Source organism: Megalops cyprinoides, chromosome 19, assembly GCF_013368585.1.
Source record: "Megalops cyprinoides isolate fMegCyp1 chromosome 19, fMegCyp1.pri, whole genome shotgun sequence".
Taxonomy (NCBI): domain Eukaryota; kingdom Metazoa; phylum Chordata; class Actinopteri; order Elopiformes; family Megalopidae; genus Megalops; species Megalops cyprinoides.
The window spans coordinates 4,220,569-4,238,045 of record NC_050601.1 but is presented as its reverse complement, the minus strand read 5'-3'; the positions used below and the strand labels follow the sequence as shown (position 1 = coordinate 4,238,045).

Below are 17,477 nucleotides of genomic sequence, written 5' to 3'. Positions count from 1 at the left end.
GATTATTTGAAGTGTTCCTGTTCCTTACAAACTTCATCTGCCATATCTGACTTTACACTGTACCTCCTCTGTTATGCTTTTAAAAACCTGTCACGTTTTTTTTTTTTTTTTTTTTTTAATCTCAGTCCATTTGTGTGTGTTTGGTGTGTTGTTTTTTGCTGCAAGTGTCTTTTATGTTACTGTTTTATTTGAAAATTTAATTAATTCATTATTTGAAGTGAAGTAAGATGATACTGTTTGTGAAAGGGGCTAGACAAATGGGCCTGTACAAACATTACCGCTGTGTGTCTTTTAATATGACCTGCATGAAAACATCACCTAAATAAACAAATCATTGTAATGGAAACAATATGATATCAAAATAAGTACAGCCATGGTAACACACCACTTGTGAAGAAAATTTGATCTGTGTTGTGTGATCAAGGGGGTGAACTAATCATCGTCAAAATGATGAAAGGGCAGCTAATGGTGATTAACTCATTTTTAGCTCCAGCACTTTACAAATAAAACACTCCTGCCACCCGTGCTTGGCCCAGTGCCTTTGGCCCAGTTTGAACTCAACCACAATGTGTTTTCACATCCTTTCAGTAACGGATTCAAGCATTTGTAGACACTTTAAACACTGAGTTGAAAAAAATGCATTATTTGAATAGTTAAACAACATTATGAGCTCGATAATCCCTTACGTTTACAACAAAACTTGTTGTTCTTGTTTTAATTTGTTCCCGTGCAGGACAAAACACATTTCCGTTCGATTCCATTTAAAGAGAAGGTCGTTGTCTCTTTAAATACGGTGCGTTTAAATTACCCTCTCAAATTTTACTACAAATCCCAAAGCGCAACACATACGGGTGGAATTCAAAGGTATTTCCGCCTCCTTGACCAATGCCACGGCAGGAATATGGAAGCGCGTAATTCGAAATTGCATCATTTTACCCAATCAGGTGTCTTAATTTTTGTTAGAAGTCAGATCAGCCAATCAGAGAGCTGTATTTTTTATGGACGAATCAGACCGTCGCTCGGCGCTTGATGGGCGTACCCACCTATTGACCAATGATGATTTGAAGTTGATATTTAAACGGTGCGCGCGGGCGGTGCTAGGCCGATTTTGGGGAGGAACTTAAAGTCTCGATTTGCAGGCATGCATTTCCTAAAGTTTAGGAAAGATTGCTAATTGGTATCACTGACAAGTTAGCACGCCGGCTAGCTGTTTGGAAACTAACCAGCTAATACGTTGCTAACCAAAGTTTCTAAACTGTAACTTGCAGTCCGGAGCTCAGCAGAACGTGTGCTGTTTCAGTTTTACTTGTACTTTTAGTTGAATTGTTGATTGTGTAGTTAGAGCATATTACTTATTTTCTCGGATTAACACTTGAAATGAAAGCGGGAGGTGAGTTTTCTTGTTGGCTAACTGTCGAGATAGCTGTTTATTTTATTGTTCATAAAACGCCAGTTGTTAAATTACATTTGATGGGGTAATTAACTTGTCAATATCTTTGTTGAATATGCCCAGGCATTTTGGTTGTAGTTAGTTTATTGCTTACTATAGCCTAACTGTTTTCGCCAGCCAAGAGCATTCCTAATTGATTGTCAGTTAATTAACTGGTTCGCTGCATAAAACTAACTGTATGAAGGTAGATAACTATATGGCAGATGACTATCATAATTCATGTTCACATTATTTACTTATGATTCCATGATTCTACGTTATCGTTGAAACTCAGTAGGCTGATCAACCAGTATTACTGTTAGGGGTATCGGTTAGCTAGCTGGGTAAATGGGGTCTGACCGGATAGTTACCTGGTTTTCTGCAGCTGACGATTGTTCGGTAACAATTTTAAATGGGTATAGCTTTCACCTAACCGCTTAGCTGAATTAACAGGTTAACTTAACGTTATGCGGTATAGTTTTATCGGTATATAATTTAATTAAGGGCTAGATAGCGCAGCTAGCTAGCTGTTCTGAGGAGGGAAAATTAGGCGCTTAGTCTGACGTGCTGGGAGAACCTGCAAGCTCTAGCTATTAAGCTGATTTAGTTATCTACCTTGCATATTGATGATGTCTTACACTAGGTAGTAAGCCACTCCACATTAGCTAAAATATAAATATGTTGTTATACTGCTCGCTAATTGCCTAAAAATGTTTAAGCCAGGATGGAGTAGTTGCACAGCTGGAGGTCTTTAGCCACCTGTAGAGCTGATGTAATGTTAAAGCTAAAAGGCTAAGGAAGAAAAAAGTGCGGTGCTAGCTGGCTAAATAGCGGGTCTCATGGCAGTATTGCTTCATTTCAGAGCAGTATTTGTACAGGGACACAAGAAAGAGAGTTGGGTTCCTTTATTTTTGCCAGTAGTGTGAACGTATGTCACAGTCTGTGGTAGGGTAGCAAGATGATCAGGAAATTTGGATTGTACCCAGAAGGTTGCTTGTCGGCTTGCCTGGTTGGGACATCGCTCATGTACTCTTATTGCATTTAGTAGTGTATAGTGTTAAAGTTATTATGGTTCATTTTTAAGCCATTTTTAAGTGCACACATACATGTAACACTTTAATATTGCGACTTTAATACTGATGAACTCTCCTCCATCTCTCCTCGGTCAGTGGTGCATTGCCGTTGTTCAAAGTGCTTCTCGGTGCCGTCAAAGCGGCGCATACGAAAGCGAGTGTCGGCCTTGACGCTGCTCTCCCTGCCCGACGAAGTCCTGCTGTGTGTGCTCCAGTGCCTGTCGGCCGAGGACCTGCTGTCCGTCAGAGCTGTGAGTCACGCCCCTCTCAAACACACACACACTCTCTCTCTCTCTCTCTCTCTCTCTCTCTACATATACACTAACACTCGTAGCCAGCCCTGCCATGACCTTTTCTGCTCCTGGTTGAGTCCCTCCTCCAAAATAACTTCACTCCAGCCACATGTCTCAAGTTGACACTAGTTGTTTGGCCCTGGGGCTCTTGCAATCTGAAAAAAACAATTGCCTGTCCCTACATTGAAATGTGTGTTCTTGTATCACATGATGAAATGCCAGAGGGATAAATCAAGCCTTTCCTGACATTCCAAATAACCTCCCAAGGGCACAGGCTCGAGAAAGGAGACAGGCTCTTTGATTGTTCTCCAAATTGAAGCTGCTTCGTTGTCTGGCGGCAGTAAGATTCACGACTGGGTGTCTTGTGTAGAAAAGCCGTTTACCTGTTACTGTTTTGTTTTCTCACTCTTAACCACTCGTGTGCACAAGCATACAAAAAAGCCTGATCAAACTAGCAGTGTCTAATGGAACAAACACTGACGATTACAGGGATTCGTTGACCAACAGCAAGGATGGCACAGAGCAGATTTGACCAGTGGGGTGAAGAATAATGTGAAGTGACCGTAGAAGGCCACCATAGCTCTGACACGCCTTCTCTAAAGCCATTTCTCCCCTCGCGCTCCAGGTGCATTCCAGACTCCGTGACATCATCGACAGCCACTCGAGCGTCTGGGCCCGGGTCAGCTTTAAGGACAGCTGGCCCGCCCCTGACAGCATCTGGCTTTTTGAGAGGTAACCCTGCTTCCTGCTCTTAGCCCTCCAAATGGCAGCCTTGCTGCACTTATTTCAGTTTTCAGGGCTTGTCCTGCTGCATTTTAATGTGACAATTTTTCCCAAATTTCAGAGCGGCGGAGAAGGGGAACTTCGAAGCAGCTGTAAAACTGGGCATTGCCTACTTGTACAACGAAGGACGTAAGTTTCTGAAGCTCCTCCAACCTTACATGCATGTTTAAACCCTATCTGCAACGAACAGTGAGCAGGTGTGTGGTGTGGTTGCTTCTTGGACTGATGGATGAGACCTGTGAAAAGAGCCTTGTATTAAAGTCCTTCTCCCCCCCCCCCCTCCTTCCCGCGGCAGCGTCGCTGAGTGACGAGGGTCGTGCGGAAGTGTGCGGCAGGAAGGCGGCCTGGTTCTTCGGCCTGGCGGAGAGCCTGCGCTCAGCTGCGGCCGGTCCCTTTGTCTGGCTCTTCATCCGGCCGCCGTGGTCCCCCTCCGGGAGCTGCTGCAAGGCGGTGGTGTATGACTGGCTCAAGACAGAGTGCAACGCCCATACGGTGGGTCTGCGCCCCTGCTCCCCCCCGGCCTGGCCCATCCCCAGGGCATGCTCCTCACCCATCCCTCTCTGTTGGCAGTATCAGTGCTTTGTCTGGTGCTTGACATTGCAGGGAGGGGTTGAGATGACTAGACTGAACCTTTTTTTTTTTTTTTTTTTTTACATCAATATATTTTTATTCAGTTCAGGGAAAGCTAAACTTGTAATTATTCAGTTAAGGATAAAGTACTACAGTGGTTGGAGCAAAGGTTTCCTGTTAGTTTTCCATTATTGAAACTGAATGTGGTAGGCGTGAGCTCTAAAATATGTGCTTCGTAAGATTCTAGCTTATATGTCACACAGCGGTCAAATAAAGCAATTTTTTCGTATGGAAGTTATGCTGAAACTCATGCCTTTGGAAACAGTGACTGGAACAGGCGCACATTCTGTTTGGCCGATAAAGCTTGAGTTTCGGGTTTATCCACCTCGTGGCTGTATGGATGGTCTCTGGCTCTCTACGTTTGTCCTTTTGTATGCACTGTACAGAAAAAATATGTAAAGGTTTAATGAAAAAGGCACTGCCAGACAGTGGCTGCAGCATTGGTCACCTGGCTTTTCAATTCTTCATAATTAAGATGAAGTGAGGTTCACAGAGCAATGCCAAATAGTGACACCCCCCCCTTCTGTGTCATTAATGAGGCTGGCACTCTGTCGCACTGGATTTGTATGAATCTGTCACTTTTTATGAAACCGCAACTTCTTTTTAATCCTTGGATCCGTGGTGGAGCAGGTGGTAGGAGGAGCCAATCACGCTGGTGGTAACGGCGCTGGTGCTGTCAGTGTTTATAGATAATATCAGTCTGCAGCAGATCTTGCGGGAATGCATTCCACATTACATCACTGTTTGAATGGATGTGCAGCTGGGTGCCGTTTTTCATGAATATTCAATTCCTGCTCCTCTTCCCTTCATATTAAACACCCTGATGAAACGGCCTTGTTTGTTCATTTATTCACTGTGTCTTAATTTTTTTTTGTTTTCCAGAAGAAGAGGGGATCCTTGCTGCACTGTCTGGCCCGAATCCTTCAGCTCTTTGATGTAAGTGTGTGGGCGGGGAGGGGGTGAGCGAGTACGCCTCGGTTCTGGTCCGTTTTCCCCCCATCCCCCCTGGCCTGTCGCAGCACGCCGCCTGGCTCGCCGTCCTCACAGATGGGGACTCTGTTCTCCTTCCTCCACCTTCTCCCCCCCTTTTTAAATAGATGATTGATCTGCCCCGTCTCTCCCCCTTTCCCCCGCCCCCGCGCTTGCCGCGTGCAGACTGCCTCGTTTATTCCGAGCTCCGCGGTGCCACACGCGTGGGCGTGAGGGAGCGTGGGTGTGTGCGCGTACGCGGGCGCGCTTAACAGGGGTGCTGGGTAAATGTCATCTGGGAGAGCGGTGGAGGCCGTGGGGCCACACTGTAGCCCTGCTTGAGTTTTTTTTTATTATTTTTCATGGATTTTGATAAGAGGTTAATCGATATCGAAGGTTCGCAGAGGCACCTGCACTCTCACGCAGGCTATAATAAGACCTGTCACACGTTCTCCAGCGCTGATACGTGTGAGATTGTGTACGCTGATGTAACTGTGCTGGGGATTTGGCTTCTCTATTCATTCGAAAAGGAAAAAAGACGGCAGTGCAGTCCTGGCTACACAGTGTGTAAACTGAATGCTGGCTTAGTCGTCCCTCTGATATATGAAGGCCGTTTCTTTCAGTCTTGCGTTAATGCTTGTCTTAAGTGTTTTTTTTTTTTTTTTTTTTTATGGTGGTGAAATGTTAACCATAAGTGGTTTTTTTTGCTAATGTTAGTGAATTGTTTGGGGCGTTATTTCAGCTGTGGATGACCTCCCACTCCTTGCGTTTGTATGTAACCCGCTATGTGTGTGTGTTTCAGGCCGAGGAGAAGCGGAGCGAGGCGCTGTCCATGTTGGCCGAGTCGTCCAATCACGGCTGCCTGCAGAGCTCCTACCTGCTGTGGGAACATCAGCGAACGATGGCGGTAAGAGCACCTGTCTGCCCCTTACCTGGGCGGTTCAATCCGCTACACCTGCTCCAGGAGCGTCTCTCCTGCACGACCAGATCAGAACGAATCGGTCAAATTATTAAGCCAAGCCACATCGTTGTGAATGGAGACATGTAAAGTGGAGGAAGTTCCCACCGTGAGATCTTTAATGTTAGAAATCTGGAGTGAAGTGGTCGTGGCTGACGTAGTGACCGCTTCATAGTATAGACAATGGGCAAAAAGCTACACAAAACAGACCTAGAGATGGCCTCACGAATCCTTTCAGGGGAACAGGCCTCGCTGAAAGAACAAATCTTGCTTTTCACTCAGTTTCTAAAAGGCAGTATTATTTTGCCCAAACCACACAATGATATACTCGCTATTTTTTGACCATGGCTCTTGGATCAGGGAGCTATTTAGGGGGAGAAGGCATTATTTCAGGTTTTGTATTTTTCCATTCGCTCCTGTGAAAGGCTTTAGTGGGTAGGTAGGCATGCGTCACTGGCTTGAACAGGGCAGGGTTCAAGGCATACAGGATGCGGGTTGGAGTGCTCAGTCATACACAGTGATACATACAAAATGCATCTAAAATAAGTTTAGTTTTGGGGAGAAACCAGTAAAGGCTGTTATGTCACACCTCGGGTTTAAATGTTTAAATTTAAATGGCTCTGATGGGCGTGGTTTTTCGAGCCTGTGGGTGTGATATGGGGCGCCTGTTGTCCTGCGGTTTCAATGCACTGACACCCCTCCCCCAGAAGGAATCGGAATCTCTGGGATATTTCGCTAAGCTTAAAACCGGTAGCTGTTTCTGTTAACGGTAATGTAGCACTCACACAGCTTTGTTATGAGGAGCTAATGCTTCAGGGCAGCAGCGTAGCATAGCGGTTAAGGAGCAGGACTCGTAACCGAAAGATTGTCGGTTCGATTCCCCACTGGGGCACTGCTGTTGCACCCTTGGGCAAGGTACTTAACCCACAATTGCCTCAGTAAATATCCAGCTGTGTAAATGGATAACATTGTAAAAACCGATGCGAGTCGCTCTGGATAAGCGCGTCTGCTAGATGCCAATAATGTAATGTAATGCTTCACACTGCACCCTTGCCTAGAGCAGCTCGTTGCTCTGTGTTTGGCCTTTTTATGTGCTGGGGTATGGTGGGTTCCAGCAAAGGAGGGGTGTGAGGTCTGTGCCTGGGTCTGTGCTAAAGCTGCGTCAGTTGCTCTGTGTCCTGCTGTTCCCTGACCCCCCTGCTCTCCCGTTCCTCCCGCAGGTGTCCGACCCCGGCAGGTACCTCCAGTGCCTGCGTGCGCTCAGGGACTACGCGGCCAAGGGGTGCTGGGAGGCGCAGGTAGGAGGCGGCTGTCCCGCATGCACGCGGTCCTCTCTCCGTTTAACACTCGCATATCAAGCCCAAATGATCGCACCCACACGCACACTCACCTTTTTTAAAGACAACGACCACCGTTCGAGCCCCGACAGCTACTCCCCAGACTGCGCCATCATTATTCGATCTCCTTTCCGGCTCTGTTTTTGTCTTCCTCCTTTTTTGCACCCTGCTCTGTATTTCCCTGTGCCTCATCTGCTGGCCTGTCTTCCCAGCTCAGCGTCCCTCCTCTAAACACTCTTTGAGAGACAGGCAAGATGTAGGTGTCAGCTGGCTGCTCAGTTTGAGACGCGCGGGTGTAACGCTGCCTCCGTCTTGTCACTTTGTCCCTCTCCCCTCCCCCCCCCACCCCTTCCTAGCCACTCTCGCCTCGGTCTTCTATCTTTGGAGCCGTCACACTAAGGCAGCTTGCGGGCGGGCGTGACATCACACGGTGTGATTCAGAACGAACCCTGCCACACGTTGTCACATGCTCTCCCTGCCTTTATCAGCAGAATACCCAGAAGGCAGCTCTGCTCAAGCGCCTCTGCAGGAGGGCCGGTGTTTTCCACACTGTCCCCACGGAGGCTAAATCGATGCGACCTATTGATTCGGTCCGTTTTGTCTTCCCTCCCGCCCTGCTTTATGTGAGAGTCTTAAGCCCCGTTTTTTTTTTTTGCACTTATGAGCTGGAACCAAGCAGGAGTACAGCACAGCTGCGTCTCTGTTACCTTATCCACAGGTCGAGCTCATTTTCGCTGTACAACCCAGCGTCTACCTAGATGACTCCCTGGAGCTTGCAGTCCTTTAAAAAAAAAAAAAAAAAAAAAAATTAGGCTCCATATTTCTCTTACCTCCACATGACCACTTACCTTGATTGTGAGAGCCTGGTTCGGTTTGAAGTGGAGAGGGGCTTTAGTTTGGTGTTGGCTGAATTGCTGCCCTCAGAGGCTGGAGCTGGGCAGTCTTGCTGTTAGGAAGGGGTGCTGTGCTTGCGGCGTAACTCCACAGAAAGCTCCCAGTTGTTCTTCGTGTCTGTCTTCCCTCACATTTGAAAGGGAGAAGTGTAATATCAGCCTAACTAACCAGCGTTGTCTCTCCTACTCCCAACCCCTGTCAAACACGTTATTGTCATTTAGCAGACGCTCTTATGCAGAGCGGCTCGCGTACATCACAATTTTACATGACATCCACAGCTGGATATTTACTGAGGCAGTTCTGGGTTAAGTACTTTGCCCAAAGGTACAGCAGTAGGGCCCCAGAGGGGAATCAAACCAGCAACCTCTCCATTGCTCTCATTACGACTATGCCACGCTGCCGCCGCGCCACACCAGTTCGCATCTTTATTTGCGTATCTGCATGTGTTGGTAGTGTACTGTAAATGGCCCGACGGCATAGTAAGACGCCTGTGTCTCGCAGCTGGCCCTGGCCAAGCTGTGCAGCAGTGGGAACCCCCTGGGCCTGGAGCCGCGGGCCTGCGCCGACCTGGTGACCCAGCTCTTCCGGACTTCCTCCCCGCCCCACCGCCGCGCCCAGGACCTGCTCCGCCGGGGGATCAACGACACCATGAGGTAAGAGGAGGGCGGGGGGGTGGGGGTGGGGGTGTGCGGGCAACCCGGAGTGACCCCGAGGTTCCTCTGAAACGTAGCAGCCGGCTCTGGCTCACTGCACACTGGTCCCCGAATCCCGCCAGCTCGCGGGATCATCACACCCTGGGCGGCGCTTGTTTATTCTGCTAATTTGCATCCAAATTAACTCCCATATTTGATAAGAATTGATTTCTTTTTCGCTGCAGTGTTATAATTTAAGCACTGGCTGGTACGACTCCCCAGGGCGTATTCTCAGAAGCAAATAAAAGTTTAATTTGCGTGATAGTGGGAAGGGGGGCGGATTAAGATATTGTTTTCCCCAAATTAAAGCCATTCTAACGTCGAGTTTCTCAGATTGCTCTGATGGAGAACCGGCGGGCCCTCCAGCTGAGAGACGCTCTTAATGCGTTTGTTTCACTCCTTCACTCTGCCTCCGCAACCACGTCCCATCTCATTTCTCCCTTCCCTCCCTCTCTGCCCTCCCTCAGGTACATCCTGGTAGACTGGCTGGTGGAGGTGACCACCATGAAGGACTTCTCGAGCCTGGCGCTGCACGTGACGGTGAGCTGCGTGGACCGCTACCTGGCGCTGCACTCCGTGCCCAAGTCCCGTCTGCAGCTCCTGGGCATCGCCTGCATGGTGGTCTGCACCCGGTACGTCGCCCCCCCCCCCCCCCCCCCCCCCCATCTGGGGTTGTCTGATAGCTGCCTAGCTGCCCTCCCTCCCTGTGCCGGAACTATAGATGCAATCCTCACCCCCACCCCACTTCCTGCCCACAGCTACATCAGCAAGGACATCCTGACCATCCGAGAGGCGGTGTGGCTCACAGACAACACCTACAAGTACGAGGACCTGGTGAGGATGATGGGGGAGGTCATCTCTGTGCTGGAGGGCAGGATCCGGGTGAGTGGGTGCACTCGTTTATACACACACACACACACACACGCGCGCGCGCGCGCACACACACGTCACAGCTTATCCACGTGGGGCCATTGGACCAGGAACCTAAGCATGAAACCAGTACAGCCCAATGTGTTTTATTTAGTCTTTCTGACGTAAGAACTCGGCCATGATGTCACACTAGTTCCTGCCCCAATAGAAGAGGACTGTGAAGGCAGGCTGTGTGACAGCATGGCCCAGCTGGGCTTGGCAATGATTTGGGGACAGGAGTGAGGCTCAACACCCCTTATTAGCCTCACGATGCCGTTCAGCATAGCTCCTCCAAGCATGGAGTTTCATTTGCGTCCGGATGGTGGATTAGTGGCAACTGAGCTGACTTTCCTGGTTCATGATTATTAAACCCGCAGCGTTTGTGCTCCAGTAGTCTAAGCCGTGTGTAAAATGAAGATGGCTGTGGGCCTGAGGATGTTACTGCTTGTATTCAAGAGATTGCGCTGTTTATCTACACTAGACCATACTCCCTCTCCCCCCACTGATTGGCCGAGATGAGTCACATGGCACGTCTGAGCCAATCAGAGGCCAGAACGGATTGCTCTGTGAGGAGAAGCATCTCACTCCATCCACACTGTGTTAATGTGTGACGATGTCTCCCCAGACCCCCACTGTGCTGGACTACGGCGAGGTGCTGCTGTCGCTTCTGCCCGTGGAGAGGCGCAGTGCGCACCTGTACAGCTACGTCTGCGAGCTGTCGCTGCTCTACACCTCCCTGACCCTGCTGACCCCGGCCCAGCTCGCCAGCGCCGCCCTGCTGCTCACCCGCGCCTTGCACCACCACGGTACGTTCCGTCACGCGCCTCAGCCCGGCAGCACCGATCGGCGACATGGGAAAGCCTTGCTGTACCGTGAGAGCTGTATACCTGTTCAGTATCCTTATTTTATTGTGGCAGCACCTTGGTGAGATGACACAGGTACCACAGAGGTACCACAGAACAGTGCGTTTGCCCCATCGTGCACCCTAGATATTTGGGGGTTATGTGTAACACCACAGCACCTCTGGTTTGCAGTAGCATGGTTGTTTTTTTATAAATGGGAGCCAGTGTGGGCCTTTTCTTTTTTTCTTTCCTTTTGTTAATAATGTTTTATCATGAACACTTCTACTTCTGGGATCATATTTCTGCTGTTGGGAGGGTGGGGGGAGTATTGGAGTTTTGGTTGATGTTGATGTCCTAACCCTAGGCCCCGCCCCTCTCCCTGTCTCCCGCAGCTCCTGTGTGGCCGGCCCAGCTGGCGGAGAACACCGGCTTCTCCCGCGAAGACCTGGTCCCCCACGCGCTGCAGCTCTACGTGAAGTGGTGAGTGCGTTAACGCCCCGCCCCTCGGCGAAACCAGAGCGGCCTTTCTGGGGGCCCTGCGAGTACAAGGGTGTGTCGTGAGACGGTTCATCCATTTCCTGTCCCAAGACCCGGCCCTCTGCTTCCTCCTGCTCCGACGAGCGTGTGAGCGCGGAGTGCGGAAGGTTAGCGCACTTCTACATTACACCATCAGCAATAACAGCTCAAAGGCTTGTTACAGCGCGTAGTCCCCCGTGTGTGCATTTTTGTGTATACCCTATATGTCCCAGTGGCTTGCTGCCATAATGTTACGCGTTTCGTAGTTCCTGCACTGCTACTGAAGGCTGCTCATCCAAACCAGCCAGCAGGTACCAGTATGTAACTGCCCACTCGGCCTTGATTTGCTCTGTGATTGGCCGCCACGAGGCTGCCACTCATTAGCGCTGCGAAAAGTTGAAACCTTTGAACTTTTGCCCTCAGCTGCCCCAGACTGCGAGTTCCATTCGCCTTTCCGGTTTCTCACCATTTAAAATGGCCGCCTTTGTTGCCTTTGGCAGTTCCCGAATGCGACTGACTTCAGGGCTGATGACTGTGTCCCTGTTTCCAGCCGGTCTGTCCAGCTGTGCAGGCTATCAGCAGTTTAATCTTCTTTCCACCGAGACCCCGTGAGGAAACGTGTGGACGGCCGGCTTATTAATTTAATGGGGTCGTTAGTTAATTTTCTGGTCCTTCTCCGAGACGTATAATTACCAACTCCCCACCTGTGGTACCTTGTTTGCATAACCGGGCTGTGGGGTGAGAGCTCTGGAGAAGCAAATGGACCAGAAAGGATTAGGCATCTTTTTCTTCTGATTTGAGCTCATTTTTGTTTGTATTGTGGTGGGGTTTTTTTTTTTTTGGTTGGGAAATTTTGCTTTCTGTAATAATTGCATACTGTGAGCTGCTAGTAATTGCCCTCAGTTCCCATGAAATTTGATGTTCTGGGAGACCTTTTTATTTATTTATTTATTTATTTTTGTTTGTTACATGGGGCATTAATGGCCTTCACGCCCAAAGCCCGGACCCAAAGTGCGGACCGCTGGCCTCCCTACTGTGTCTCCGGTATCGACAGGCTTAGCCACGTGTCCCCCTCCCCCCCCCAACCCCCAAATTAGGGGTTTAAAGGCGCACGGTTGCCCACTCGCTCCCTCTCGGGGCCAGGGGCGACCTGGGCATGCTGCCTGCAGCGGTCTCATTAAAGCCAGACCCGGACCTCCCTCCTGATGCGCATTATTAACTCTGAATGAAGACGCCACAGTCCTGTTCCAATTATATTCCTCTCCAATGGCCTTTTTGTGCACCCCACCTTATTAAAATGGGAAGGAAAGATAATCAGAAGAAACAACTCTGATAGCAGGATGGTGGTGTTGCGAAGTGCGATGCTGTTTAGCTCAATTATGCCTATTAGGGGGCCATTTATTAATTTTTTTTTTTTCCCTACAAATCGAAATGGATTTTTTTTTTCCCTCTTAAAGAAAACAAAAAAGATTAAAATAGAACTCTCTTTCAAAGAAAGATGTCCACTGTCTTGTGGTAAGCATCTATCCACTTCCCCCTCCTGCCCACTCTCTCCCGATCTGTGTGTGTGTGTGTGTGTGTGTGTGTGTGTACACCCATCCTGCAGCACAGCTGTCTGCCAGCAGCCCCCCCCCCCGAATCAGTGTGTGAGTCAGCCTGTAGTGCAGGAGGTTGAGTCACAGCAATGGGGGGGGGGTGCGTTACTGGCAAGTAACCATCATTAAGTAAGCGCAGGCGAGGTCTTTCTTGTGTTTCTCTGAGCCTGCAGCTCAATATAAGTGGTGGCCGCATTGCTCATCCTCAATTTGGCAAAGTGCGCTATGAGGTTATGTGAAGGGAAAAACCTTGAAGTGGAATAAACGCCCCCCCCCCCCCTTTTTTTTTCCTGATACCTAATGACAGGGTGGGGGATCTTCTGCGTCTTTGTCCTAGTTCCACCTCTGCTTTAGTTTTTCCTGGTGGTGCCATAGGATAGAGCTAGGTAACAGGTCACGCCCTCTCTGGATCCCCCTTCTCATTGGCTGGTTTCTCTCTCTCTGTCTCCTTCCCTCTGCGATCTATCACTGCAGCTTCAACGATGACGTGCCGAGGGACTACAGACAAGTGTCCCTCACCGGGGTGAAGCAGAGGTTTGAGGACGAGGCCTACCAACAGATCAGCAAAGAGAAGGTGGGTTTCTCCCCACTCCTCACTCCCACTGCCACTCCCCAAGTTCACCCCGAGACCTACAGGAGCTTGAGTTATTCTCGTCATTTCGCCCCAGTGAATGTTTACGCATTTTGTGCGGGAAATGGAAAAGATTTGTTCTCCTTAAAATATTTGGATTAGCTGAAACGGGAATCGCTGACCTGTGATCCGTGACCGGCACTCCGATTGGTCCGCCCACGCTGGAGGCGTGGTCTTCCCACGGGGTGTTCCCGGGGTGTATCATGACTTTTGTTTGACCTGTGCTTCTATTTGGCAGTTTTCCTTCAGCAGCGCTGAGTGCTGTTTTTCTCACACGTTTGAATGTAATTTTAGTTGTGTGCTCCTTGATTGTGGCTTTGTCATGCTTTGGATGTGTGCATGTGTGTGTCATGTTTGACGTGTGCCCGTGTGTGCGCGCGCACTTGTGTGTGTATTATACGTTTGATTTATGTGTGTGTGTGTGTGTGTGTGTGTGTGTGTGTGTGTGAGAGAGAGATGTTTTTGATGTGTGCGTTCCTGTGTCCTCGTGCTGTCTCTCACCTGCACTGTGCTACACAGGTGATGGAGCTTGGGGAGCTGTGCCAGGTGCTGGAGGTGTCGGAGTGGGAGCAGCAGGTGTTCGGCCCAGAGGCCCCCTGTCTTGCCCCCCAGGCTGCCGAAATTCACACCTTCCTCTCCTCCCCGGCCGGCAACAGCAAGAGGTACGTCCCAGCCCGTCCCGTTAACCCCCTCCATCAGCTCCAGCAGGGTCTGATTTACACAGCCAGTGACTGACTGATTGCTGCGGCTGTGCAGAATTGAATTTAACGCCTGGTTTTCTGACCCATGCCTGGAGCGGGGCACGGCCATGTCGCAGATGTTTAGAGATGCAGTCCAATCAGAGGCTGATTAACACCTGCGGCACAATTACTGGAGCTCGATTTTCCCCTCTAATGAATGACACTGTTGAAATCATCCTGATCCGATGTGGAATGAAGACAGAAATCCCTGTGGCTCTCTCACATTGGTCATGCTGTGTGTGTGGCGTGTGTGAGAGACGTGTGTAATGTAATGTCCATGTGTGTATGAAAGTCTAAACCTTGTGTGTCTCTGTTAAGGCGTCGAGAGGACGGCATGGAGTCTCACAGAGGCAGCTTCCTGGCCACACCCACAGCTGAGTTGTCCAATCAGGAGGAGACGCTGCTGGGGGACATCCTGGACTGGAGTTTGGACACTTCGTGCTCTGGATACGAGGGTGACCAGGAGAGCGAAGGGGAGCGGGAAGGCGAGGGTAAGGGAAAGAGAATTGAGAATCACTTTAAATGAAAACTTTTCCTTTCTACCACTTTGCACATACTAGACAGCAAATGTAGTGTTAAGGAGCGGGTCTTGTAACCCAGACGTTACGGGTCCCCTTCCCTAGTGATGTGAGGTACTTAACCCAAACTGCTTTAGTAAATATCCAGCGGTATAAATGGATGATGTATACATGGCTGCCGAGTAAGCTGTGAATTAGGCTGGAAAGTCACTCTGAATTGTACCGTTTGCTGAGCAGATAACGTAAAGCAGTATTTTTAGCGTTTTCTTACTGTAACGTCGTGGAGCTGTTCGCTGCCTCTGCCCTTTCCTAACCCCAACCATTATGTGGAAATAAACAAAAAAAAAAATTGAAACTGATCCAGGGTCAGTGGATGGGGGCAGAATCCACCGGGCATTCCCAGCGTTGTCTGGTTATCTCATATGCTGGGTATCGACTCCTTTGTTTTTTCACATGCCTGTGACTTTGTCTGCCCCCCAGCTGCGGCGACTCCCATGATACACCTGGAGCTGGCATGTCGACCCGAGGATGGCCTGCAGCACTGCCGCGCCCTGTCCAGTGACGACGACAGCTTCTGTGACCCGAACGAGGACGAAGAGGAGGAAGAGGAAGGAGGCAGCTGCTCCTGGTCGTCGGGGAGGGGAGGGCGGGCGTGGTCGGCGAGGACACAGGCCGACCTCCACAGCTCAGGCTACTCCTCCGTCCAGAGCACCAGCCCGCCCCCAACCCTGGCGTCCCGGGCCCCGCCCCCACGGAGACAGGTGAAGAGGAAGAATGGGGCGGAGCACAGCGGCGAGGAGGCGAAGGAGGAAGAGGAGGAAGATGACGCTGCCAACACGGGCTTCCTCGTCCTGTAGAGCGCTGGCTGAACCCCAGCCTCTCCCCTCCTCTCGCGCAGAGCACTTTGCGGAAGCCCTTTATTTCAGTCCACGAGAGGATCGGTTGCGCGTGCAAAACTGACATTCTTTAATCTGCCCGGAGCTTTAAACAAATGAATAAAAGGAGCAATCCTAATTGAAATGTGCCATCCTCAACCAGTTACTTTTCCTCTGCACATTTCAGGTTCACTTGCTGGCTCAGTGCGCTCCGAGTTACCCCCTGAATTCAGCAGTCTCGTAAAATCCAAGGGCTGGATTTTCAATGGTACGCAAACCACTGGAAGGAGATCTGTCCTCTGGCAAGAGTTTGGTGTGATATCACATTCATCTCTGCACCTCTGAAGTGCATTCTGACTGTTGCAACAACCTAGCTCAGATGTTCACCGACCTTCAATGCAAAACCTCCCACAATCACCTCAGAGAATCTGTTTGTATGTAAAATGTTGTTTACTTGCCATAACTTACCAGAGTCTGCAGTATTTTGATTGTATTTTAGGCCTACGGTGGCCTAAGTGGTACAATGTTGCTGTTGTTGGGGTTTTTTTCCCCCCAGCCAAGGGTTTTGGCAGCTGGCTTCATTTTCAAAAATGAAAAGCCTCCGTTACTGATGTGTGAACAAATCTTTCACCACGTTGTTGGTGGTGAAAGTTGTAGTAATGCAGGCTGAGATGTACTCTTAATCTAATAACATGTTTTATTTTGCTGTTTTTAATGTGTGACTTCTTGCTCAGACAGTGCTAGTTTGTCTTTGACCTCTTCCTCAGATTCACCCTTCCTTGATACCAAAAGCACAGTGGGGTGAATTTGGTAGGGGAGGGTTTTGTGAAGAACAGAACTTAAAATATGTCTACCTACATGTGTATGCATGTAATGCATATATACACACACATACACACACATACACATACAGACTTCTGAAATTGGTTTGCTGAATCGCAATTGTTAGAAGGGGACAGGGGTGTAAGTTGTATATGATTTTGTACCGTAGAGCATGCATCGGTGTTCTCGTTTGGAATCTGACTGCAGTGTGCTCACTAGGAACCACTGGTTGTATAACCAAGTAACTGCCATACTGAGGAAGTCTGAAGAGATGACCACTTCATTGCATCCAGGACTGTGACTTCAAACAGCAGTTGCTGTTTACAAGTATTTAAAAATTGGAATGCTTGACACCTTTCTCCAGTGTCGCTTGATCGATGGCTGGCACTTTTTTTTTGTTTTAAGTTTGAAAGTTAAGATTTCATTTCAAATGATGTTTGAATGATAGTTGTATGGCGACATTTGCTGTGCTAAGAACAATCAACTACTTGTAGTAGTGTCATACACGAGGTAAAAATTTTTCACTTTACCTCTGGTGGGAATGAAGTCGTAACACTAAACGGCATTAAATTATTCCTTTTATTGTTTTTAAAAAGTACTGTATGTCTGCCAATATAGCCCTTGCCAACTTTGAGGGCACTGGACACACACTTGTCTACAAACCATTTTATCTGATTGTAAATATATGTAGTTTTCTTTTTATATTCACTCTTTTCTACCTTTTTATGTGTAAATATGTAAATGTGAAAGCTGTGACCAGGCCGCTCATACTTGAAACTTAAGTTTTTGAATTCCCTAACAAAAAAAAAAAAACCAAAAAGTAAGCAAACACTGCCACAGCGTTCCTGAAGGTGGCGCTATGACTTTCAGTGGAACGCATTTATTGCTCCCCACTTCCTGTAATCTTTCCTCTGTGTGACCTTTTTATATAATGCTTTGCTCCAATGATCAACTGCTACTTTAAGGGTTTA

The 17,477-nt window shown here is 48.9% G+C and overlaps 1 protein-coding gene across 1 annotated transcript; it reads left to right on the top strand.

Annotated features, from left to right (window-relative positions):
- The first annotated feature begins 1,377 nt into the window (after nt 1-1,377).
- ccnf (cyclin F) lies at nt 1,378-16,088 on the top strand. Its single transcript, XM_036552784.1, has 17 exons — nt 1,378-1,390; nt 2,599-2,753; nt 3,421-3,527; nt 3,640-3,707; nt 3,874-4,070; nt 5,091-5,144; nt 5,980-6,084; nt 7,356-7,433; nt 8,868-9,019; nt 9,526-9,690; nt 9,817-9,940; nt 10,593-10,773; nt 11,202-11,289; nt 13,395-13,494; nt 14,071-14,213; nt 14,610-14,782; nt 15,290-16,088. The coding sequence occupies exons 1-17, from the start codon at nt 1,378-1,380 to the stop codon at nt 15,664-15,666; spliced, it is 2,280 nt and encodes a 759-aa protein (XP_036408677.1). The 3' UTR covers nt 15,667-16,088.
- Nucleotides 16,089-17,477: the final 1,389 nt, after the last annotated feature.